This window comes from Crocuta crocuta, unplaced genomic scaffold (genome assembly GCF_008692635.1).
Source record: "Crocuta crocuta isolate KB4526 unplaced genomic scaffold, BGI_CrCroc_1.0 scaffold488, whole genome shotgun sequence".
NCBI lineage: Eukaryota > Metazoa > Chordata > Mammalia > Carnivora > Hyaenidae > Crocuta > Crocuta crocuta.
In genome coordinates, this window is record NW_027530995.1 from 336,362 (window position 1) to 362,207 (window position 25,846).

Below are 25,846 nucleotides of genomic sequence, written 5' to 3' on the forward strand. Positions count from 1 at the left end.
ATATATATTACATATAAATAAATATATATAAATATATACATTTCCATCTTCTATAACATTCTGCTTCAGATTTCCCACTTTAGCATTTATGAATTTGATTCTCCCTTTTCCTTCCTTTCCCCTCTCCCTTTTATAGATTTATAGAAATTAGACTTAAGATTCAGATGTTTCCTTTTAATAGGTCTTTAGCAGGCAGTACATATTACATGTATAACTTGCCAACACTTAGGGAGAGGCAGCATAGCATAGTGATTAAAAGCATAGACTTTGGAACCAGACTATCCAAATCCCAGCTCTCAAACTTACTAGCTGTGTGACCTTGGATATAGAACTGGACCTCTTTATGCCAGGTATTGACCTCTTGAAAAATGGACGTAATAACAATCTCCACCCAAAGGACTTTTGTGAAGAGCAGATGAGCACACATAAGGGGCTTAGAACAGTCCCTGCTCAATTGTAAGTGCTATGTGTTTGCTAGCAATGTATATCCCTTTTATATTTACCTTTCTTTATGTGTCTCCAAAAAATTAGTATCCAGATATTTTAAAGCACAAAGCTGAGCAACTTTATAAATGTGCTTGAGTACACTAAATGAACACTTAATATACTTTTATAAATGATCTTGGTGTTTTGACATTTGGGAGTACAGGCATGGTTTGTCCAAAGCAAGAAGGATATGAATACAAGGAAATGGCAAACCAAAGTGTTGAGAACACTTGATAAAATGTTTTATTGTTAATAAGGAAACTGAGTCTTTCTTGTACTTCCCATAATCTTCTTTTCATGTACATTACCATTCTTGAAATTTCACACTAGGCGATTGGAATTTGGAGAGCTTTTCCTCCTTAAATTTTTCTCAAAATGGAAATGTTAATTCACATGCTCATGAGGAAGGGAGAGGTTGTGNNNNTCATGGGATATGGAGAGGTTGTGATACTCTGTTTTTTGTTTTAATAATTTCATAACTCTCCTGTTCTAGTTACTCACTATGTATTTTGTCACATGTTGAGCACAGTGCCTTTGGGATGAATACAAAGGGTTTACATCATGACCAAACAGAAAATAAGTGGTAATAATGAACATTATCCTATTTTACAGGATGGATACACTAGAACACAATCACCTCTAAGAATTAACGTAATTTAATTATTCATGAAACATGCTAATCAGGGTCTTTTTTAGGCCTAGAAAATGCCTTTTTATGAACTATGAAACCGTGCCTGGCCTCTGTTCCCTGCCTTGTTTAGCAATAACTTCAAGAGTTGTCATGTCACTACTCTTCCCTAATAATTCTATGGATATATCTGGTTCAGGATATTGTAGAAGAAGCTAAAGCAAACCCATGTGTTTCATTTTATTGTTTTTTCCAAGAAATGAGTCAAAGTAAAAAAGTGAATCTGATCAAATATGTCATCTCCACATCATACATTTAAGAATGCTGTTTTATGTAAGCCTTGCTATGGTGTACTATAAACTTCAGAATTAAATTGTCCTGAAATACTGAATTTTTTTAAAACTTTAAGTATAATGGACTTTTCTCTTTTCTTTTTCTTTTTTTATAATCATAATCCCAATGTCTACTTTCAATAGGCAAGTTTTCAAAAATTACTTGTTAATAGATGGGAGGAACGTCAGTGCTATAAATAAGCAGAGGATTAATGGTGGGAGAGGTCTCCTCCAAAGATTTTGTTCAGGAAACTGATTGTTACATAACAGCAAGATAATCTGGGTGTTGGTTCATTCTATATAAAATCTTCTAAAGTAATGTACCTAAGTCTTCAGAGATTTTAAATTTATGATATTAGGCTAATTATAGCTATAAACTTTATCTGGTTATTTCTTAATTTCCAAAGCACTGTCATATGTATTTTAAAAATATAGTACAAGTTTTGACAAGACCTATAAAGTAAATTTAATTTTCTTAAATAAAAATCTCTGTGTATGTATACATACGCACACTTATACATATACCCTAATTTACATGTACCTATATATACATAATATACATATAACCAAATATATGTGTATATATACACATATACCCAGATATATGCGTATATATATACACACACACGTGAAATATTAAAATCTCACCTTCTATTTTTTGACCAACTGTGAGTTTGATTGTGAGGTAATTTGCAAAAACACTTTTGAGGCCCCAACCACCATCCATCTGTTTCCTCTTCAGAAATGAGCATTGAGACATGAAAAAAAATTTTTGCCAGTCTTTGTGAAATCTGTGGGAAGAAAACAAAATATCGTGTTTCTCAAGTATTTTGAGACTTATTTACTGAATGCACTTGGCCTATACATTCCTTATCATGTCAGCACTTATGTCTTTATAATTCTGAGGATTCGCCCATTTCTATTTGGCAATTACTCTTTAGACATTTTTCCCATAGTTCTTACTCATTTTTTGCTCTCAATACATTATTCTTTGTTAGTTATTGATAGCTTGTTGTCTTATTTTAAAACATCAGAGACAGGCTAAGGTGCTACATGTGGAATTCATATCAAAGCCCTTCCCCGTCACTAAATTCAGTGCTTGTATCCCTAACCACCTCTTCTTAAATTAACTGCCCCTCCATCCCTACCACTTTTGACTTTCTAATTTTTTACCTTGTTATTTTTGTAAATGACATTGGACACTACTTGACATATGTTTATTTGTATCCCTGTTTATTATCCGATGCCCTCACAATGATGTAGTCTCCTGCGAAGGCAAGACACTTTGTTTTGTTTCTCTCTATCCTTCATGTTTAGAATAACAGTACCTTGCAGACATAGGTTCTCAATAAATATTTCTTGGCTCAGTTAATGCATATATATCTGCTGTTTATAATGGCCTATAAATACCAAATTATACTGCAGCAAGTGTATAGGTAAGCCTCTTCTAGCTGAGGCCTCGAGGACAAGTTTACCCAAGACAGCACCAATTGTGTAGTGTTCACCCTTTGGTCCCTAACACACTGGCCTGAGTTTATCTACATACTTTCTGAAGAGTTTTTATCATGAACAGAATTTTTTGTCCTTTTTAAAAGTAGTCTGATTTTTCAATTGTCTTATGACATTTAGCAATTCTGGAACTCACTGAAGGCAGGAATTATGTCTTATTCAATTTTGTGCCCCCAAAACATAGCTCGTTGTTCAGCATATAGCAGGCACTTAGTAAATTTGTTGAAGTGAAAAATCAAAGAAGCCTTTTTTTAGTTTCCTAATTCATTCCATAAAGACCTCATTGTTCTTTAAACTTCTGACAAAATGAAATTTCAGTGATATTTTTTAGAGTAGTCAATATGAGGGGTGCTGTTCATCGTTAAGCATCTGAGTTTGGCTCAAGTCATGATCTCACAGTTGGTGAGCTCGAGCCCCACTTCATGTGAGCCCATGACCTGCTTAGGGAAAAAAACAAAAACACAAAAAACACAAGCCCCAGGTGAGCCCCACTTCTGTTTCTCTCTCTTCCCCTTGCCCCCTGCTCACTTGCATATTCTGGCTCGCTCGCTCGCTGTCTCTCTCTCTCTCTCTCTCTCTCTCTCTCTCTCGCTGTCTCTCTCTCCCTCCCTCCCTCCCTCGGAAAAAAGGAGGGGCACATGGGTGGCTCAATCATTTAAGCATCAGACTTTTGAATTTGGCTCAGGTCATGATCTCACAGTTCCTGGGATCAAGCCCCACATCGAGCTCTGTGTTGACGGTGCAGAGCCTGCTTGGAATTCTCTCTCCCTCTCTTTCTGCCCTCTCCCCTGCTCATGCTTTCTTCCTCTGTCAAAATAAATAAATAAACATTAAAAAAGAATAATCAATATTAGTTACTGCTTTAAAATCCAACAATATATGTTCTTCTAGTGCTGTTATCATCATTTTCACCGCAAAAGGGCCAGGCATGTCTTTCCTAAGAGTGCTAAGATTTGTCTTGTAGTACAAATTCAACCCCATTCTCGCTACAAATGACCTATAGACTGAATTTCAATCTTGACCTTTTTACTAATGATTAGAGTCATTTTTTAAAGGTTATTCATCATGAAATTGACTTATTAGCTTATAATTTGTAATTTTCTGAAGTGGGTATACACTATGCTGCTCAATTTATTTGATCAATCTTTATTTTATTTCCTTTCTGTTCACCTCTCTTCTTCACTTCCCCAGCATACTTGAGGTGATAATTACATTGTAGGTTTTCTCAAAATAAAGTTGGGCTTTAGGTGGCTTATTCTTAAAATTAAAGTTTAAATTTCTGTAGATGTGATTTTGTCAATTAGAGACACAACTTTCTTCCCTTTCAAGATATTCTGTCTGTTGCACAGTTAATACTACTGGGCATAAAAGATGAAATATATGAGTCACTGTAAAAAAAAGAAAATCATCTTCCAATTGACACAAGAGATAAGCTCTTGGGAGAAAAAGTTCTCAAACATGATTTTTTCTTAAAAATATATTTTGATCAGATTATTACATAGTTTAATGATGTTAACTATACTATTGATTCCAAACTTAAGGTAATTTGGAAGAGGGGTTTTCCTTAATTTCTGATTTGGGAAAGTATACATGGATCATAACTCAGAATAGACTAATGGGAAATTGTCAGGTTAATTTAAAAATTTTGTGATTTGATCATCTAGAGCATTATAAAGAGCTGGAATAATGAACACAGGAGAAACCTGGTGGGACAAAAGCTAGAGATTGAAACACTGGAAATAGAAGCACTACTGAGAGAGGAAAGAAATAAGATTTATTTTTAAGTTACTATTGTTCATGGATATAAGTTTTCAGGATCTAAATAGAGGTTAAAATTACATTTGCTCATTTTGTCTTTAGAAAACCAAATAGCCTTGTATTTAGAGACAAATTTAGAAAGTACTCCCAAAATGTGTTTCCTCCTGGAACCTTAATTTTAAATAACTTTCATCAAAACTAATATTTCATAGTGAAATTTATTTTGACAGGCAAGTCCATAACTTTTTTTTTCTCATCAGTATGTATTATATATTATTAAGTATCTGTAAAAGAGCATTTGTTCTGAAGAAACAAACAGTAGAAATATTTGGAGTGCTTCTAAATTTGGAACAACAGAATTGATAGGGCTCTGATCATCTTAAAACCCTCTATATTACAGATATTAACAGGTTTGTCTTAGACTTTTCTATCGAAATAGCATCTTTAGTGTGGCAGCAATTTATACTACAGAAAATTATATAGCTCACTGAAAGCTCAGTGTGTCAAGAGTAGCAAAGAACACCAGTTTTACATAGAATTATTTCATATATTCTTAAACATTTTAAAATAAACATTTTTATTAAGTTTTTAATTTTAATTCCAGTATAGTTAACATACAGTGTTCGTTTCAGGTGTACAATATAGTGATTCAACAACTCTGTAATTACTCAGCAGTCATCACCACAGTGCTCTCCTTAATCCCCATCACCTAGTTCACCCATCTCCCCACTCACCTTCCCTCTGGTAACCATCAGTTTGCTCTCTACAGTTAAGAGTCTGTTCCTTGGTTTGTCTCTCTTTTTCCGCCTTTCATTCCTTTTGTTTCTTTGATCCCACATAGGAGTGAAATTATATGTTATTTGACTTTCTCTGACTGACTTACTTCATTTAGCATAATATACTTTAGCTCCATCCATGTTGTTGCAAATAGCAAGATTTCATTCTTTTTTATGGCTGAGCAATATTCCATTGTGTGTGTGTGTANAGCTTAACAGAATCAATATGCTGACTGCAGGATATGCAGAAAGAGAGAGGATTAAGCAAGAACAAGGTAAAGGAATATTTTTTTACAGTTGTGAGGTTTTTGTTTTGTTTTGTTTTGCTGTTATCGTATACAGTGATNATGGAGGAAAAAAAGCTTACAAATTTAAAAATCTGTAAATGGTTCTAAATATTTATCACAGTCCAGGATCCTTGTTGGTGAGGGTTTTTTTTTTTCTCTTTAGTGGTTTCATAGATATTTAAGTGTGCTTTTATGCAAAGAGCTCAGATGGATGATTCCTCCTTCCATAAATTATCTTAGTTGGTTATGTTCTTCAGTTCTGTTACTCTGTAATTCTGTGATTTTATGGAATGTGCCTCAGTATTGATCTCAGATTTACAAAACACAGTGTCATTATGCAGAATATATGTTTTATTGAAAGCTGTGGTCACCATTCTGAAGTTGCTTTACATTTCCCAAAAGTGTTTATTGTGCATCCCTTGGAAGCATCAAGTTTTTGGAAATCTTTTGAGACTTCCTAAAGCTAAAGGAACTCCACAGATTGATATATATACAAACTTATTTCTAGTTGTGTCTCCACTGGGCATAGCCTATTTGTTTATGTGGAGATTCTAAAAACCTTCTGTTCCCTCTCAGAGTAAAACCTCAGCCAAAACTTTTCTAAACATCTAAAAGCTAAAGGTTAGAGAGATCTAAAGTAGATATCCAGATCCCAAAAAATCTGTCAGCAAATGTTTAAAGCAATGGTTGGCAAACTTTCTGTGAAAAGCCAAATACTTAATAATTTAGGCTTTGCAGGCCCATAAGATTTCTGTCTAAACTACTCAACTCTGCTGTTACAGTGCTGGACTCTAATAAAGCTTTATTTATGGACAGTGAGATGGAACTCCATATAATTTTTTACATTTCACATAATTATTTTTCCTTTGATTTTTTTTACCCACTTAAAAATGCAAAAACTGTTCTAGATCTACAGGCCATATAAAAATGGGTAGAGAGCCTCATTTGACTTGTAGGCAACTAAGTTTACCAACCCTTGGTTTAGATCCATGGGTGAGGGAATGGAGATGAGTGGAGCAGTGAAGGGTGAGGACTTAGGGCAGGAAGATTTCAAAGAAACAGCAAAATATGGTTCTTGTCAATAGGAATATATCATCTTGTTGAGGATCTCAGAGATACACACTTGAGGAGCACCTGGGTGGCTCAGTTGATTGAGCATCCAACTCTTGATTTCGCTCAAGTCATGTTCTTGTGTTCGTGGATTCGCTTCTGGCATCAGGCTCTGTGCTGACAGTTCAGAGCCTACTTGGGATTCTCTCTTTCCCTCTCTGCCCTTCCCCCTACTCAAGCACTCTCGTGTGCACACACACTCTCTCTCAAAATAAATGGGTAAACATTTTTTAAAAAGAAACACACTTGGAATTGCTTAAGAAACATTGAAGTGCAGCAGAAAAAAAAAATTAAAGAACAACATAAAGTCAATGAGTACTAATGGTTGCACAATGTGCAACTGATTTTTTAAAAATGTGCTCAGTGGATACAAAATTTAAAAAAAAAAAAACCTGGGAAAGAGGCAGACTTAATGAGGAAATAACTTGCTAGAGAAAGTGATGAGTGAGGCTGATGTAAAGTCAGCAGTAGAGAGAAGGAGAAGGTATTTTATTCAGTATGAAGTGTTTCTGTGTAAAGCCTTCAACTAGCATGCTGATTAACTTAAGGTGAAATAGGCACCTGTCCTGCCTGGAATTACACCGAATTTTGTAGAAAAGATACTTGCAATATAATACAGAAAATGAAATGAAAGAAAGTACAAATCAAGTTCTGTGGAAATTAAGCTGGAGAGATTCCTTCCAGGAAGGGAATGGGGAAAAGCTTTATGTTGACTCCATTATTTGAACTCATTCTCACAGAATGCAAAGGAAGTAGATAGGAAGTAACAAAAAGGGGTGTCTGGGTGGCTCATTCAGTTAAGCGTCCACCTTTGGCTCAGGTCATGATCTCACAGTTCGTGGCTTTAAGCCCCAAGTCAAACCGTGAACTCTCCTGTCAGCAGAGCCTGGAGCCTGCTTTGGATTCTGTGTGTTCCCCTTTCTCTGTCCCTCCCCTGCACACACTCTGTCTCTGTCTCTCAAAAATATTAAATAAGCATTTAAAAAAAGGAAGCAACAAAATAAAACATTCCTGGGAGTGGAAGTACTATGGATACTTCCACAAGTAAGGTGAGAGCAGTCTCCATCAAATCAGGGTGCACAGGCAAATCCCAGCCAGGACTATGGGGTGTCATGCCAGTTATTAAGCCACATTTGTTTGTTGTTTAAAGATTATTTAAGTTTATTTAAACTTTTGATGCTTCAACTTAATTTATAGCCTTAAAATTGCATTAAGACTACTAAAAAAATGCTAGCCTTCCTTCTTTCATTTTTTAAAGGCATAAAACTGTCTTATAGGTACATACAGGTTTGTTTCTGATTTTTTTAATACAAAAATTAAAATATAGGCAGTATACTGATAGGGAAATGAATCTTTGAAAAAATTCAGTTTTCATAAATAAAGAATCTTGAATTCTCAAGCTTAACTTTCTTATCACTTTGAAGTTTAGCATAGTCTTGATTTTAGTGAATTTTCTTTGTACGTGGTATTATATAGCCAAATATCATTAAGGAACTGGTGAGTTATACTATACATGCAGATTCCAATACTATTCAGTCCATGGATTCATGCTACCCTGGTCTGGCATGTAAGGATATATGTTAGTGCCTTCTGGAGTAGTAGACCTTCATTGGCAGATGCTAATACTTAACAAGTCATGTCTCTCTTGCTAGCACAGTGCCACCAGAATCTCTGAAATAAATTTGGTTTTCCACATAGAGTGTGTATTTCTCAGGCACTCTAACATAGTTCAGAAACATACTAGTCTTCCTACCTTCTGCATAATTGGGTCTCATGGTATTCTATATGGAAAGCAACTGGATGCATGTGTCTACTCCACACTACTGTAGAATATTTGACATCTTCTGAGTACTGTTCTCAGTACTGAAGTTAAACTTCATACAAAATATAGCTGGTTGAGAGTTGGGAATATTTCACAAACATGCAAAGGAGTAACTCCCAAACACTGTTTTCATTTAAATACACATTTTATTTAAATACCCATTAAATACAGCTTGGAAGTGACTTTTTCACTGATTTAAATAAAAGTTTAATGATTTGATATCTTTAGCTACAGAAGTGTAAAGGATGTGGGCTTCTCTTTGATTATTTGTTGTTGTACTTAGAGAAAACAGGGTTACACTAAATTACCACCAAAGATCACCATTTGGCTAATTGCCTGTTAATTATTTTTCTATATTTTTCCACCTTTAAGTCAGACTTTCATGACACATTATTTTCAGTCACACAACGTCTTCCTAAAGCTTTAATCACATAAAAATGAATGAAATACATTGTACTTTTTGGTAGTTATAGATGAAAAAGTCATTTTTCCAAATTGTCCTTTTGTATCAACATGAGAAGAAGGTGAAAATCTTCCTGTTCTATTGATGGCACTGTTTATTCATGATTACTTACTTATAAAATTGAATATCACTGCAAGAGACATTAAAAGTATCCTTTGGGGTGCCTGAGTGGCTCAGTCAGTTAAGTGCCCGACTTCGGCTCAGGTTATGATCACACGGCTTGTGGGTTCGAGCCCTACGTTGGGCTCTGTGCTGACGGCTAGCTCAGAGCCTGGAGCCTGCTTCGGATTCTTTGTCTCCCTCTCTCTCTGACCCTCCCCTGCTCATGCTGTCTCTCTCTCACACACACACAAATAAATAAAAGCATTTTAAAAAATTAAACAGAGAAATAAATAAATAAATAAAAGTATCCTTTTGTGCTGAATAGAAAGCTAAGAAAAATAATTTCCTCATAGAATTAAAATAAAACTATTTCAGCCTCTTGAGCAAACAATATGCTTGTAATTTTCCACACAAAGCCAAAAAAGCCTGACTGAATTTTCTATGTAGGTTCTTCTCTGTCATTGCCCTCTCAAAGACATACAACTTACTGTGAGAAATAATGAAGTTAATTTACAAAGGGGAATTTCAGTCTTCACCAACCCTAGAAAACTATAGATTGATGGTACTTTTGAGTAAGCCAAAAATTACATCCAGTAGTGAACTATAATTCTTCCTAATTTAGCTGAGGGGGAAAAGAACAGAGAGAGAATCACCCACATCTGTCACTTGTAGCCATAGCTATAGAGATCTTGATAAAATGGTGATCATCTCCTTCTCAGCATGCTGATAAGGACCACTTGAGGTGCTAATTCCTTGAGACTCCCAAGATATCAGTACAGAGGTCAAGGAGAAACTCAACACAGGTGCCAGAGTTTCAGGAAATAGTGGGAAGGGTAAGAGCAAAGTGATCTTGGCAAACTACTGCTTGGAGTTGGGATGGGCTGGTGCTTAGTCCCTTCACCTCTAGCAATGACCTCCTTATAGTATTTCAAGCTCCCACAAAACTACCTAACCCAGATCCCAGAGCTTCAGAATTCACTTTTCATTGCTGGAACTTGCTACAAGAAAAAAAAACCTAACATCCAAGAAGGTAAATAGAAGGCATTTACGTCCTTTGCAATCTGGGTCAGACTGTCCTAGCATGCTACCTATAAATCCACCCAAGAAAATCAGGGGTCCTAATACTGAGTGCTTTCAAGGTGCAAAGTGCTTGAATATATATTACCTTATTTAGTACACACACACACACACACACACACACACACACATACACACAACTCTAGAAGTCAGTTATTATTAGCCCCCTTTTACAGGTAACAAAAGAGACTCAGGTTTAGTAACCATCACAAGAGCACAGAGATGGTAAGTGGTATAGCCAAGAATTGAACCTCCATCTGCCCAAGTGCATAGTTCATGCTTTTCCCATCATTGTTTGTTGGGTACATCTCTGGGCAACTACATCAATTCATATTTGAGAGGAAGTTTAGTATACTAGCTGTCACCAGCATGATCCATTATAAATACCACAAATTTAGATTAAGTAATTTCTGCTTATCGTTTAGTCAAAGGGAATAATTAAAATAGGAATAGCATTTTCAAAGTTTTTGTATTTTGAGGCTTGGATATAATAATCTCCATTGCTAAAGAATTTCTTTTCATGATAGCCAGGGTTACAGAACAGCAGGACAAGGGCTTAAAGCATCATGAATATATGTCAAATTAAACTCTCCCAGTGTGTCATTTCAAAAGAGTCCCAGTGATAGCCCTCCAAGGTTTAGGGCAAGGCTATTTCTTAGTTCAAATCCCAGCTCTACAACTTTCTGTTTAGCATATAGTACTGAATAAATGTTAACTATACTTATTCATAAGCACCACAAGGAAAATATATATATAAATAATTACAGGATAAGGATTCCGGGGTGGAGAGGGGTTCCTATAAAAGTATGTGGCATGGTTTTTTCACCTAAATCTGATTATCAGTTAAGCCTAATGATGGCTTTTTTCTGATTTAGATTTTCATAAGAATAAAAATGGGTAATACTGACAGGTTTTTCCCTGTACATCTTATAAAGAATTAACCCAGAGTTAAGGGTGGTTGCATTATTAGTGGAACAGGTCCTGATTATTGGCCTTTGTGCTGTATTTTACTTACTCAACTAATTTATCTCTCAGAGTATTTTCCCTTGCTTCTTGCCTGAGCTCTGCCAAGTCTAGCGGCTTACATTTTCTACCCTTTTAAGTAGTTCTAGAAGTTTGGAACTTGCAGCCCACATCAGCAAATTTGCCCTTTTGCATTTGGCAAGAATCAAGGTTTGCCATGTGTTTCCAAGTAGAGGTGGGAGCATCGTGTTATAGAGATTCATGTCGGCATGACTCTGGAAACAGTGATTGTTAGATAACCAGTGAATTGGAGCCAGAAAAGAGAATTGAGAACATTATTTTTGGAGCTGTTTATATCTGTAGAGATCTACAGCTGTATATATATTGCTTTTCTTTGCGTGTTCATCTTTAGAGTAAAATGATACACCTTTAAGAGGCATCATGTGTTATCATTCATTAATTCAAGCGTCAGAATAACTTGGCCTAGAATCTAAAGCACCCTAAACCAATTTGGCTTCTGCAGTATCTTTTTCTTAACTCCTTAAAATTATAGCTATGTATAATTGCTTGCTTTAAAGGTTGGAATTAAGTGATTGTACTCTTCCTTCTTCCTGAACACCCACCTGAAAATAAAAGTTTGTGGGCCTGGAGTAGTGGGTGCTGCGGAGCAGGGTGTAGCAGTGGAATTTAAATGTCTTAGTGTTAGCTGTTAGTGTGTATTCCTGAAAATATGGCTAGAAACATTTAATAGAATATTGTTGTATTTGTGTGTGTGAATTTACAGATTACTGGAGTGAGAGTGACAAGGAAGAAGCAGATACTCCATCAACACCCAAACAGGACAGCCCTCCGCCCCCTTATGACACATACCCACGACCTCCCTCTGTAAGTTGCCAACAAGAATGGACATTATTTAGCATCAGATTCTTTGACCCAAAATATCCCCATGTAGTGAATTGCATGTCAGACCTCAGGTTCCCAAAGAGGAAAGAAAATAAGGAGTCTAAAAGCAATATGGGGAAAAATTTAGTATGCAAAGACTATTTAATTGGGAGAAACAGTCACCACAGATCCCAAGCAGAATCATTATCTGCCCAGGTTTATTTTAAAAAATCCTGTTTGTGTCAAAGTAGACTTCATGGAAATATCAGCAACAAAAATAAGTTTTCTTAGAAAAAGATATGTAAATGGTCTTTATGTATCCCACACTAATAAAGTTCATTCCTATATCCTTCAGAAATGACTCATAAAAATTGACATTATATCTATATTAAACCTGTATCAACAGACAGTTCTTCAGATATCATGGGGTCTGGTTTAATGTATGTGTTTATATGGTGCTCTAGACTTCTTAAACCTGTATAAATGATTCTGTGTATAGTCTGTACTTTAATCTTTCAACGGGGTAAACAACGGTCCTTGTTTGCTTGAGACTATCCCACTTTATGCCCATGGCCCATCAGAGCTACTAAGAACATCTCAGTAGTGTCACAGTTTCGACAATACATTGCGCAGCATCATAAGAGTTAATTCTGCCTTTCTTGGAACTGAGTCTTCCACATAGGAAATGGAAGCTGAATTTAGGTGACAACAGCTGCCAACCTAATTACACCTCCATATTACTCTAGAGGATTTTAAATAAGAAAGACACTACACAAGATGTTGATAAAATTCTAGGCCACTTCTCAGCCTTGGCTGTGCATAAGAATCATTTCTGTAACATTTTAGAAATGCAGAAGTTCAGACCTTATCCAGACATTGAATCAGAATATCTGGGACTACAAACATCTCACTAGACCAGACAGTGGACCTTTTGAGAACAGGGACCCTGCTTGTATTCATCTACACATCCCAGTGCTTAGCACAGCACTGGCACTTATTTAAGTGCTTAATAAATATTTTTGAAGTAAATAAATAAATATTTCTGAAATAAATGAATGGTTGCTTTTGGCTAATAACTAAAAGGGAAGCCACATTTTTAATAACAATGTTTGATGACAATGTCTGTTACCTAAGAATTGTTCCTAATATGTATGCACATTTCTTTAATAAATGCTGAGTCCAACAGAATGCAAGGATGAGCTATAGAAATGCAGTCATGAAGTCAGTAACAAGATACAGTTTATATCATAATTTCCCTCTTTGCCTAAAACATCAGGGCCTGAATAATTCCTTTATATTTATAAAAGAGGAAGAAAGGGAAACTGCACCTTCAGGAAACAGCTCTTTAATCACAGCAACTTGTGAATTTCAAGAAGGAAGCTATTTACATTGTTATTAACATGCGGGAAGATAAACTGCCTCCAGAAGTTGCCACTTAGCTTCTCCTTTACCCAGAAGGGCAGCATATGTTTTTACCTCAGCCAGGCTTGTCCTGGCCGCCACCACAGCCTCATTTGCCTTCATCACATTGGACAAATCCAACTTCTCCTTCCAGAAAGGAGCCGGGGCTGATATGTTAGCGTGAGAGCTACAGTAAGCCTTGTCCCCAGTTGGGGCACCTGCAAGTCTTTTACAGCATTCAGTTGATGCCAGTCCTTTTTATCAGTTGTGCTTTGTACTCTAAAATATATATCCTCAAACTTTAAATTACAGGAATAGAAATATTCCATTTTTCTTTTGTGTTTATGTACCCTGAGGTGACCATGCCCAAGGCAAATGCTAATTCCCATCAGAGTATAATCTCATCCTGCCTGTATGTTTAAGTCTAATAAGTGCCACAAATTGAAAAGACCACAGGGTATCTTTTCCTTGGGGCCCATAGGAGGACTCATTCACCTATGAAGAAGAGGAGGGGTTCTGTCCAATTATAGGCACCTTGTTTTTACATCCAAAAGCCTCTCTCCTTGCTCTCATCCCCAAACTCCACAAAATCCGGAAATATGAATTTGGCAGCAATTATTCAGGGTTTCAAATTCAAAGAGATTTTTAAAACTTCAGATTTTTTTAGTTGCTGAATATTTCTTAGATAAGCACTCAAATTTTCTTATGCTTCACTGTTGTAAGACTTTGCATGTTAATATGTCAGACTTTTCATGAGAGTCTGGTATAGCTGCATTTCAACACTCCACATCTCAGTCTTTTAAAATATCAGCTGGGCCTAACTTTGAGATGTCTGTAAACTTGACTAGTCACTAATTTGACTGGTGAATGTTAGCTGGTAGAAATCTAATTTGTTCCTTGGTGACAGAAGTAGTCTGTTATTTTCTGTGGAGACTGATCAGAGGCTCTTTTCCACAGATGAGTTGTGCCAGTCCTTACGTGGAAACAAAACACAGCCGGCTCTCTTCCACAGAGACCTCTCAGTCACAGTCCTCCCATGAGGAGTTTCGCCAGGAAGTGATTGGGAGCAGTGCGGTGTCCCCCATTCGCAAGACAGCCAGTCAGCGCCGCTCCTGGCAGGATTTAATCGAGACGCCCCTGACAAGCTCAGGATTACACTATCTTCAGACTCTGCCCCTGGAGGATTCTGTCTTCTCTGACTCCGCGGCCATCTCCCCAGAGCACAGGCGGCAGTCCACCCTTCCAACTCAGAAGTGCCACCTACAGGATCACTATGGGCCATACCCCTTGGCCGAGAGCGAGAGGATGCAAGTGTTAAATGGAAATGGGGGCAAACCTCGAAGTTTTACTCTGCCTCGAGATAGCGGGTTCAACCACTGCTGTCTGAATGCTCCTGTTAGTGCCTGTGACCAGCAGGATGACGTGCAGCCCACAGAGGTGGAGGAAGAGGAGGAGGAGGAGGAGGAGGAGGAAGGGGAGGCAGCAGGGGAAAACATAGGAGACAAAAGTAAGTATGTTGGAAATGCTTAGCCTGTGTACACAGAGTCCTAACCTTTTCAAACTTCTTATTTTAAGAAAATAGAGTTTGTTTCCCTTTTTTCTTAAAATAATAGTATTGCTGTGCAGGAAGTTAGGTAGCCCTTCCTGTTTTACTTTCAGAAATTGAGTAACGTGGGGGAAAAAAAAAGGTGGATAATGAAACCTATATCCCAGGACACCCAAAGCTAGAACAAATGAGTTTTTCCAATTACCCATTTTCCTTGTAAGGTTAATGATAGTCATTTCTTTTTCTCCTTCCTCTTATCCACTTTCTTCTCCCTTGCATATATCATCCCTTTGGTCCACAGTCATTGTCCCCTGAGTTCAGGTTAAGAAACTTAAATGCTTCCAGCATGGTGTTAGCAGAACCTTGGTTGAATACATAAGTGAACATAAAAGCACACACATATGCACACATACATATACAACTTCCCTTTTCACTATTAAAAGATTTAAAGGAAAAATTCCAAAGAGTTTTTCCAAGGAGAAATTTAAAATAGCATTTCTGGCAACTCCAAATGGCCAAAATTGTTTCTAGAAACTGGTTTGCCAAAAAGCATTTCTTTATTTTCTTGGTGTACATGTTAATTACAAAACTCAATTTATGTGAATCAACTCTTAAGAGAGACAAAGTCAATTAAGTAATCCCTTGACTTGTTGGCATTAAGAATATGTTTACTAATTTTCAAGTTCTTTATCCAACATGCCTTACCAAGCATCTATTTATAATTAATGTGATACACCAGTCCAGAAACCCAGGCTAGTTTAAGGGAAAGGCTAGAACTCAGTTACCTTACTTAGAAAGAAAATCTAGGCTTGGCTGTAAGTCCTGAATGTTAAATTCCTTCNAGAATTTGTATAAAACTGTTTGCATGTCTTTATTCAAAATGAAGTTTGGCCCAGTTAGTGCAGATGACCCAAGCCAATGTTAATGAAAACACAGTTGCTGGTTTGTTCCCACTAGGGCATTAGACTTCCCTTTTTAAAGGATATGAGCAGACTATATCCATCCACCCATTTGTGAGAATATGAGACTTTGATTATGGGATATATTACTATAAATTTCTTCTTCACAATTGGAAAAACAACTCAAAGCTTACAGAGGACCAGCAGGTCAGGATCCTCATGCCTATGTTAAGCTTGGCTCATTTAAAATGAGAGTCACTTTGGAGATTATTAGCAAGAACATACAGTAGAATTCCTTTTATGGTCTTCATTGTCTTATTTAATGGGAATTATGTCTTCTACCATGAAAATATGAGTTGCTGGTAATAAAATTCATATGTTAAAGCAGTTTCCATGTGAAGTGTATGTTGGCCATAATCTCCATAAGGAACATTACAAAAGGTATACTGTTGGTGCAGGAAAAGGTAATTACCATCTATTACATGCCAAGCCCTCCCAACATTTACATTTATCAGAGATTATGGAAGAGTCTGGTGGGAGAAATATCTAGGAGCCATGTAAGGCCTCTATAGGACTTCTGGCAAGCATGATAATACATTTTTAATGTTATGATGATAACCAAAATCAGGACACTGTTTTCTAAAATTTAACTAAAGATGAGTTAGAAACTTCATTTTGACTGTCATCTACATGCTGCACAACTGCTATAACTAAGTATGTGAGGTTTGTTCAGTATTGTAGAAACATATTTGGGAAAATACGTTATCTCTGCCATTTAAACATAAGTTGTGTTGAAATTTGCACAACCCTCTGAAGTAGAGAATTCTGTTCAGAAAAATATCATCATGACCACAGGTAGAAGTCATTAATGCTATCTTTTTCATTTAAGCCAGTTACTTCCCAGTTCCCCTTGGCCATTGTGTGATGGAGTTCTAGAAAGGAGAAGGTGCGTCCTATGGCCTGAAAGGAAAACCCAGGCCCACAGAGCAGATGTAGTTAATGGCCTTTGAGTCTGTTCTTCTAATGTCTCTTTGCTGTTCTGTTGATTGGATTTATTTTTACCATATACATGCACTCCTCAATTGGTGGGGTTTTCCTCCAGGTTCCCAAAGAAGTCAAGTGGGCAATTATTCTGTAGTTTCCATCTATTTCAGTGGCTCTTTTTTTGTGGAATAACTATGATAAGGCAGAATAATCCTAGGAAGTGTGTCCATAAATCTAGTATTGCAAATTTTGTCTTTACAGTTCAATATTTTGGGGCATTTCATTCTGTTTCAGTCAGATCTGCTTCAATAAAGGTAGCCATGCACTATCTTTCAGGGACCCATTTCTTTCTGGGCATCCCCACCCCCAGATCTTTCACTTGATGTGTCAGTGTTCTTCAAACCATTCTCAGCAGAGCACTGCATTTCATGGTTGTCTACTAGAAGATGCTTTTTATTTAATAGAATGTCTATTTGCCTTCCTAATGATGGTTTTTCTGCATTAATGTTTTTAATACTTAGGAGTGTGCAATTTGATAAACACTTCATTTGAGAAGCATCAGCTTTAAAATCAGCGTTTTCAAAAGAATCTTTAAGGTCTAGTTAAGGGGTATCGTGTTCATGGCTGCCCTGGTTGGCCATTAGGAGCAAGCATTCCAGGCTTCTTATTCAAATCAAGCTGCTGGGTGTTATGTCAACAGAGCAAAAATTAGATGCACGAAAGAAGCTGTGGCCATCCCACCAGTCTCGGACTTATGGCATGCCCTCCAGCGTGGAACATTCACTATGCTGCCCACAGGTTGGCAGGCAACTGTGCTTGCTACAGTCAGAGTCCAGCAGGGCTGTGTTACTGTCCTGCTCGAGGCCAGCATTTGCTTTGACCTCCTAAAGTGAATTTGCACTGATCCAGTACAGACCTGAAGAGGACATAAGTTTTGTGTCTCTAGCTACATACATTTTTTTCTCAGCTTATGAAGAAATTAAAACTAGAAAGTGTCAGGCAAGTGGGTAGAAGAAGTAATGGAAAAAAATGTGAAAATATAGCCTATCTTCTGCTTTAAGGATAAAGAATTAAGTCATCACCCAAACCCCTTTCTTATCATTTATGTTTACCTTAACTTTATATAATGCGATATATATTATATAGCACTTACAAGTTTACAAAGCAGTCTAAAAAGCAAGATGTACCTAAATTGGTGACCTAGATGGGTTTTTTTTCCAATTTCCCTGCTCCTGAGGTATAAATGTAGCCTTCTTTAGAGGAGTTTTCAAACTGTGTTTTCTCATGGTTGGACTACTTTTTCTCTTATTTTGAAATTAAGTTATTTAACTGAATCATACTATGATTTTTCTCAGGCCGAACTCATTTTGGTGTAAAATGGATGGTATTAAAAGTACACAGATGAGACCTGTCTTGTTTTCCTTTGACTTAAAAGTCAGCTTGCATATTAATTATCCTGACCTACTTCACTGGCATTTGGGAGAAGACAAGTAATTTCCTATTATCCCAATTAGCAGTTTCTAAGCTTACTGAGATGTGGGCTTTATAATACCTCAGTTAAATTAAATTATAAATTATGTCAGCCCATGCAACTTCCAAGGAGTATAAATCATTAAAGTGTGAGACAAAATATAAAGATATACTTCACTCTGAAATCATCTGCCATAACACTAAAATACTGTTTTGGTTAATGCTGCTTGAAGTCTACTTGGGATAGATCTCTTTTCTTTCCTTTGACTTAAAAGTCAGTTTAGATGAGGTTTTCAAAAGCTTTATCCTAAACTATGCAGTTTATATGAGGTTTTTAAAAGCTTTATCCTTTAATCCTGCTGATTTCCCTCTTGTCAGTTATAAGAATACTCTTTACTAGCTATACATTCTTGGTGCCTCCATGTACTCAATGAGGTTATAATGTGCTCTTTTTCATTGCCTTAGAGATAACTTGCCAGTATTCTCACTTAATTTACACATTTATTAGCTTGGTCTTAGGGATCTAAAGCAAAACCTACAGCAGTAGAAGCGGGGGGGGCTTGTGGGGTTGGAGGTTGGAGGGTGGATAAAACCTTATAGCTACAATGCACATCAAGTTATCTGGCCAAGATATTTACTGATGCTCTCAAAATGAGATTTGCTAAGAAATATATTTTAAAGCTATTTTTTTAATCTAACCTCCTTTGCATAACATTGGTAAGTTAAGAGCTGTGTAAAATATGCAGCTCAGTGGCCTAATATCTTAAATTATCTAGGCAGAGAGGATAGATAATGACTACCAATATAGTGCAGAAGAAGATAGATTAATCCTCTTCAATCATTTTAAGGGTCCTAGAGTAATTTCTTGAAGAGTTTCTAAAAGCTGTGAATTTTATTTTTTTAAGAATATTCAGGTACAAAGTATGTGGGCAAGGGGAAGATATTCCTAGAATATGAATCTGTGTTAAAGGATAAAAAGGAACAAGTTGAAAATTAAGAAAAGTGTTGCAAGCACTTTTTACTGTTTTATTGATTTTCGAGATAAATTATGCACAAAGAATTTAGAAGGGGATAATCATCAATAATATCTTTAATTATACTTCAGGCGTAAAGGAAACAGATGGAAAATATATATAAGCAATGTGAATAAAAACATGCATTAAAGTCAGAGAAAAAAATAGTAGAGTACCTTAAATTTGTCACTTTTGTGAAGCTTAAAGGCATTATTCTTGGCTGGTTATGTAACAAGTATATATAGAGAACACATAATAATCTAGAAAGTAGTAAACAAATGTTCTCTTAATACCATATTTTCTGATTTTGAAGAAAGACTGTTATGGAGACATAAAACCCTAAAGATTCGAGAGAAAGTAGAGACTAGCTCTAAAGCTAATATTGATTATAAGTTGGATTTGTAATCATACCTTCCTCAGTTTTGGCTTAAATGATGAGGAAAAATTATTACCTTAACTGATAGGAAGTTCAGAAGTGGGGTTGTTCGGAGTGAATTTTGTGGCTCAGCAGTGTCGGGACTCTTAGCTTTTCCGTAATGCCAGTAGCTCTAAGCATCTCTTATGAGACAGCATCCAGAGAGCCAAAGACCAATATCCAGAGAACCCTGTCTTTAGTCCTTTCTGTAAGAACAAGGAAAGCTTTTCTGAGATCCTTTCAGCAGATTTAGCTCCATATTTTATTGGCCAAGGTTGCATCCTATGCCCAAATAGCAAGTGAAATGATTATGAATAGTTGAGACTAACCTTGATTTAAGATCATAAAGAAAAAAAATGTACCAAACTGCTTGTCATTGCTACCCACGTGAGCCTCTCCACTATTATATGTATGTTATATCCTCAAATATATTTGTTCAAGCAATGTGGCACTCTTTTAATATATATATATATATACAAACACACACACACATACACACATATATGCAAACATATACCCCCATGTCACATCACATCATTTAAGTCTTGGCACTAATGAAATGTTAGATCTATAAAAGGGGATAAATATGATGTAACCCTTGGGGTGCCTGGGTGGCTCAGTAGGTTAAGCATCTCTTTTTTAAAAATTTTTTAAATATTTATTTTTGAGAGAGACAGAACATGAGCAGAGGAGGGGCAGAGAGAGAGGGAGACACAGAATCCACAGCAGGCTCCAGGCTCTGAGGTGTCAGCACAGAGCCCAATCTGAGGCTCAAACCCACGAACTGTGAGATCATGACGTGAGACAAAGTCAGACACTAAACTGACTGAACCACCCAAGTGCCCCGTAAGTGTCTGACTCTTGATTTCAGCTCAGGTCATGATCTCTCAGTTCAAGAGATCAAGCCCCTGCATTGGGCTCTGTGCTGACAGCGAGGAGACTCCCTGGGATTCTCTCTCTTCCTCTGTCTCTGCCTCTCTCCCACTCATGCGCTCTCGCTCGCTCACTCGCTCTCTCAAAATAAACATTAAAAAAAATATATTATGTAGCCCTGAAAATATAGCAAGTTAGATATAATTATTGTTGACATTTGAAATGAATAAGCATATTTTCCTTTAAACACTAAGTGATTGGAACTTAGAATACATTCTCTGGAGCTCTTCCTCCTCAGTTCAAATCCTTTGTTGGTTACTCTGCCACTTGCAAGTGGTGTGATTGATGAAGCTATTTAACACCTCTGGTCCTCAATGTCTTCATTGTTACATCAGGTGGTAACAGTACCTGAAGGTAGATAAGGATCAAGTAAAGTAATACCAGAAAGCACTTAGTTTCCAAATCTGACACACCATAAGTCTTCCAATAAATTTTTTATAACTATGTAATTTATGTAGATTTTATGCATATTTGGATTTAGGCAATGAGGGCAATTATAATACTTAAATAGTGAATTAATCCTGGCAGACCTCAGTAAATAACATTTACCTGACTACATACCCTAACTTTGTTCACTTCTAGCTATTGAGTTGAATCATATGAATTGCTGTTTTTGTAGGTCAAAATGATGAAATATCAGCAATTTTGTACATTTCAACATAATATATTAACTCTATACTAGGAGCTAAAATAGGAATGTCCCTCACTTTACATTCTTATCACTCACTCACTACTCTTTTCCTTTTTGACTTGGGACATTTGAGAACTCAAAAGAAGCCTTGTATTTCAAATAGTAACAGCCTTATATATGTTTACTGAAATATGTATTTATAGACCTTATCAATCGGGCCTCAGTTCAAATATTTTCCCCTCAGACTCATACTCTGACAACCAAGTCTGACCCAGATGCTCCTTCACTACCATCACTACCACCATTCATTCTCTGCTATGTTACCCCAATTTATATTCCTCACAGCTTTATCACTATGAGTACAATATCAAATATTGTTCACTGGTTTATTTTCTATCTCCGCCCAGCAGAATATAAGTTTGTGAAGAGCAGGGATTTTACTCCTGTTTTGTACACCCAGTGCCTAAAATGATATATAGGCTAGACACTATTGGATGAGTGAATGAATAAGTGAATGAATAAATAATTCATTTTTCACCTTTTGTCACGAATGCCTTTCCATTTTATTATATAATAGTTAAAGCTAAAGTTAATGTTCTATCCATCATGTGACATAAAACAGGAAGAAAACTGTTGCAAAATTCATTTTGGGTATTTTGTAAAGAGAAGAACAGGACTCATGTTCAGCATACCGTCTTCATGTTGCACACCACTAAGCTGGAAGGCAAATAACTGGAATTACTGCTCTTTGTAGTATGGTTCATGTACAGTCACCTTCTCTCCTATTGAAACCATACTATTCCTGATTTAGTCCCATTTCAAAGACGCAAGTCATGAAAGTATGACATGAGAGATATCCATTGCTGGAAACCAGATCTTCCAGCATCTCTAGGCAGTTGTTTCTCCTACCAAAGTCTATTGTCTGTGGAAAGAAGGCTGGCTCCCTTGGTAGATGAAGCCACCTAGCTTCATCCTGATTCATTTGTAAAACATGTTGAAATTGCAACTTATTCTTGAGTGAATAACCAATAACCCTGCACCAGGAAAATAATCTCAGGAATGTTAATATGCAATAAAACCAGATTTAAATAGCAAAAGAATGAACTCTAGATGCTACAGACTCACACCAGCAGAAGATGTGTCCAGATAAGAGTTAAACTTCACATAAAAGGATGACAAGCCCTCACCATTATAGGTAGGGCAAGTTATGATTTATACTTTGTTTTACCAAGAAAGTTGATTAGGTTCAGCCACTGTTTTACTTACTATTTTCACACATCAGAAAAGCAAACCACATTTCTTCAGGTCATTATTAGTGTATTGTCAGTTTCTCAGTGGAATACTTCCAGCTTATTTCATGAGAACCTTTCCTAAGTTCAGTCTCCTTTTACCTTGGTCACTCTTGCCAGAGAAAGCTGAAGATCATAAATGCTTCCCTATTTCCCCTCTATGTATGAAATCTACCTCCTATGGTCACTAACTACTGGAAGATGGTAGATGAATACATAACAGGATGGGTCCATTAAACATAGCTTGGAAGTTTTTAAATTTCCCCATGTTTTTCTTTTATTGTTTTAAATGAAAAGTAATAACTTGCTTATTGCTAAATAAATAAATGGTGAAAGCAAAAAGCAACCCTCTCTCCTTATTCTACAGAGGTAATTTCTGTTCAAAGTTAAGGTTTTAAAAATTAATTCTCATGTGAATTTGTTTTCTTCATGTATCTTTTTCCTGTCATTCAGTGTGAGTAGGGAGGTAAGGTATGATTTAGTTTTCAGTTAGTTTTTCCTCGGAAATTTTTTTGACGTGACCATAGTTTATAATATAAGCAACAGTCTTGTGAGATAACTTACCACCTGAGAACCCAGCCCCAACCCCAGCATATATCACCCTAGAAAATGCAGCAGTTACCTGTTGACCTTTTCAAAAACAATGGGAGAAGAAATGTGAGAAGAAATGACAGTGTCTGTACATGCACACTTAGGCCCTCTTATACACAACCCCACACTGACTTATCAGAAGCTCCTTGCCTACCTGCCTAATGACTTTGTGTCATGTGACTTTTGCCCAGCTTTTATGAAAGTCTTCCAATAATGTCATCTTAACGCAAAGCTCTGTGCTGAAAACAGTTAAGCCAGAGCCAGCTAGCTAAAAATCATAGCAAGTCTAGCCTCTAAAAGCTAGAATGTAGAACTCAAGAGATTGGCTTTGGAACCACTGTGTCTGATGATCAGAGTTTATCTGTAGCTTTTGGCTTTAAGTTATAAAATGCTAACCCTTCTACTAAACTATCTTCCTTATTTTTTCCAATGTTCTCACTAGCTGCATTCTTCTAGCCTTTCTTATGTTAGGACATAGGCACATCTTAGTTGGGCTTTAATAGCTCAATCTATTATATTGTAAAACTTTCCCTTTAATGGAAGAATAGTCTTATTATGTCATTCATAAGGAAAAATGCCCATTACTATATATTTTAAATGCAAAAGTGACACAGTTGGTCATAAAAAAGTATTTTAATATTTAAACCTCATACTTGAGAATTCCTGGAAGGTTCTTACCTCAGGAATGTAATATGACAATTTTCTGTGCATGTTGTTTCTATTAAAAGCACGCAAAGTATGCCAATAAAATCAACTTTCTGAGTTACTTCACAGAATTTCTGAGAAATTGTAAAAAAAAATAAAGTAAGAATGACAGTTATTTAGCTCCTGGATTCAGTTCAGAGCTACAAATTCTTTAACTTTCTTAGTCATGGATTCCCTAATACTTCAATATCTAGATTTAGCTTACTAAAATGTAAACTAAAACTCTATACTGTACTTTGGTTTGCTGTATTAATATATAGTCTAATTAGTTCTCAGCATGGATTTATTTATTCTTATCCATTTATTTGACAGACATTTTTATTGTTTATTTACTACATACCAAATACTATGGTAAGAATCTGTCTTCCATGGCTCTCCCATAAGTCTCCTTACAATAAAAGTTTATAAATTCTCTTAGATATAAAAGATCTTCCTTTCTGATATCATGGGACAGAACAAAAAATTTAAAGTATGCAGCATCATTGTTATCCTGTACCAGTCATTTTCTCAGGTAAACAATTAATGTTATAAAAATGATTCTTTGAGAGATGGTACATCATATTCATTTTAAGGCATTCATTCTAATCACTTATGCAAAATTCATTAAACTGGTCAGAATAGATAAAACTGAGATCATTTTTAGAGCTATTTCTACTTTGGCTCATTCCTTAAACATTGTGGTTGTGGGGATGCATTCTGGTTACTCAGCTACAAATGATTGATTTGTACTATCATCAAAGCAATATTAATCTTTAGTCAGTATTATACTGTACTAACCCTAATCCTATACTGGCATAGTATTATATTGACTGTAGATTAATACTTCTTTGATAATTGAGAAGATGCTTCCTAATGTTACAGCACAACTAACATGGAGTTTAATTATCAGAAAACTCTGCTAATATTAGCAGAGTGCTAAATACAGAAAATTATGCTGTACTTTTATTGTCTATTTTAAGGAAATATGAACCTTAGCATTTTAAACAGTTTTTCACTTTCTTCCACATTTATAATCCCTAATCCTCCATGATTTTGAATCTGATATTTTTATTGTGCTACTTCTTGTTTGGTAAATCATTCATAGAATATATTGACTTAACGCCTAAGATGTATTCAGTGACCTCCAAATTTTCTCACCCATGACTTTAATGGCTTCTTTAGCTATAATTTTTTCCTTAAATTATTGTTGTTGTTGTTCTTGGCCTAATTTAGAGTCTATTCTAACATTATAAAATGGGTATTTTATTTTTTAATTTTTAAATTATAGTTTATTGTCAAGTTTGTTTCTATATAACACCCAGTGCTCATCCTAACAAGTGCACTCCTCCATGCCCATCACCCATAAAATGGGTATTTTAAAGCAGTCATTCACTTTAGGATTCTTGGTGAAAGTAAATAGCCCACGACTTGGTATCACTGAACTTAAACCTCATACCTTTTTCCTTGAGCATCTCTGCTGTTTTGTCCTTTTTTTTTTTTTTTTTTAACAATGCCANTCTCTTGATTTAGCATCCTGTGTTTGAAGACTCTTCTCTTTTATTAACCTAATTAGAAGGATTTTTGCCCCAGCACTGGAGGTAGGAAAGATGTTTGCCATTCCAAAAATAATTCTATACAAATGCTAAATATCTTTACTGGATAATTAAGTGAAAAGTTAGGCTTAACTTTCAATACTTCTTTAAATGTGTAACACCTTTTCTGGGTTGTTTTTGTTATTTTCTTTCTTCTTTCTTTACTTTTCTTTTTTTTTTTTTTTTTTTTTGTTTTTTTCTAC

At 36.0% G+C, this 25,846-nt stretch overlaps 1 protein-coding gene across 1 annotated transcript in view; it reads left to right on the top strand.

Annotated features, from left to right (window-relative positions):
• The window catches only part of CNKSR2 (connector enhancer of kinase suppressor of Ras 2), a 231,532-nt gene that overhangs the window by 173,696 nt on the left and 31,990 nt on the right, over positions 1–25,846 (top strand). The window contains exons 18-22 of the mRNA XM_077770516.1: positions 310–456; positions 4,816–4,831; positions 5,701–5,764; positions 12,098–12,198; positions 14,554–15,107. Coding sequence (XP_077626642.1) covers positions 310–456; positions 4,816–4,831; positions 5,701–5,764; positions 12,098–12,198; positions 14,554–15,107 — 882 coding nt within the window. The remainder of the gene's footprint in view (positions 1–309; positions 457–4,815; positions 4,832–5,700; positions 5,765–12,097; positions 12,199–14,553; positions 15,108–25,846) is intronic.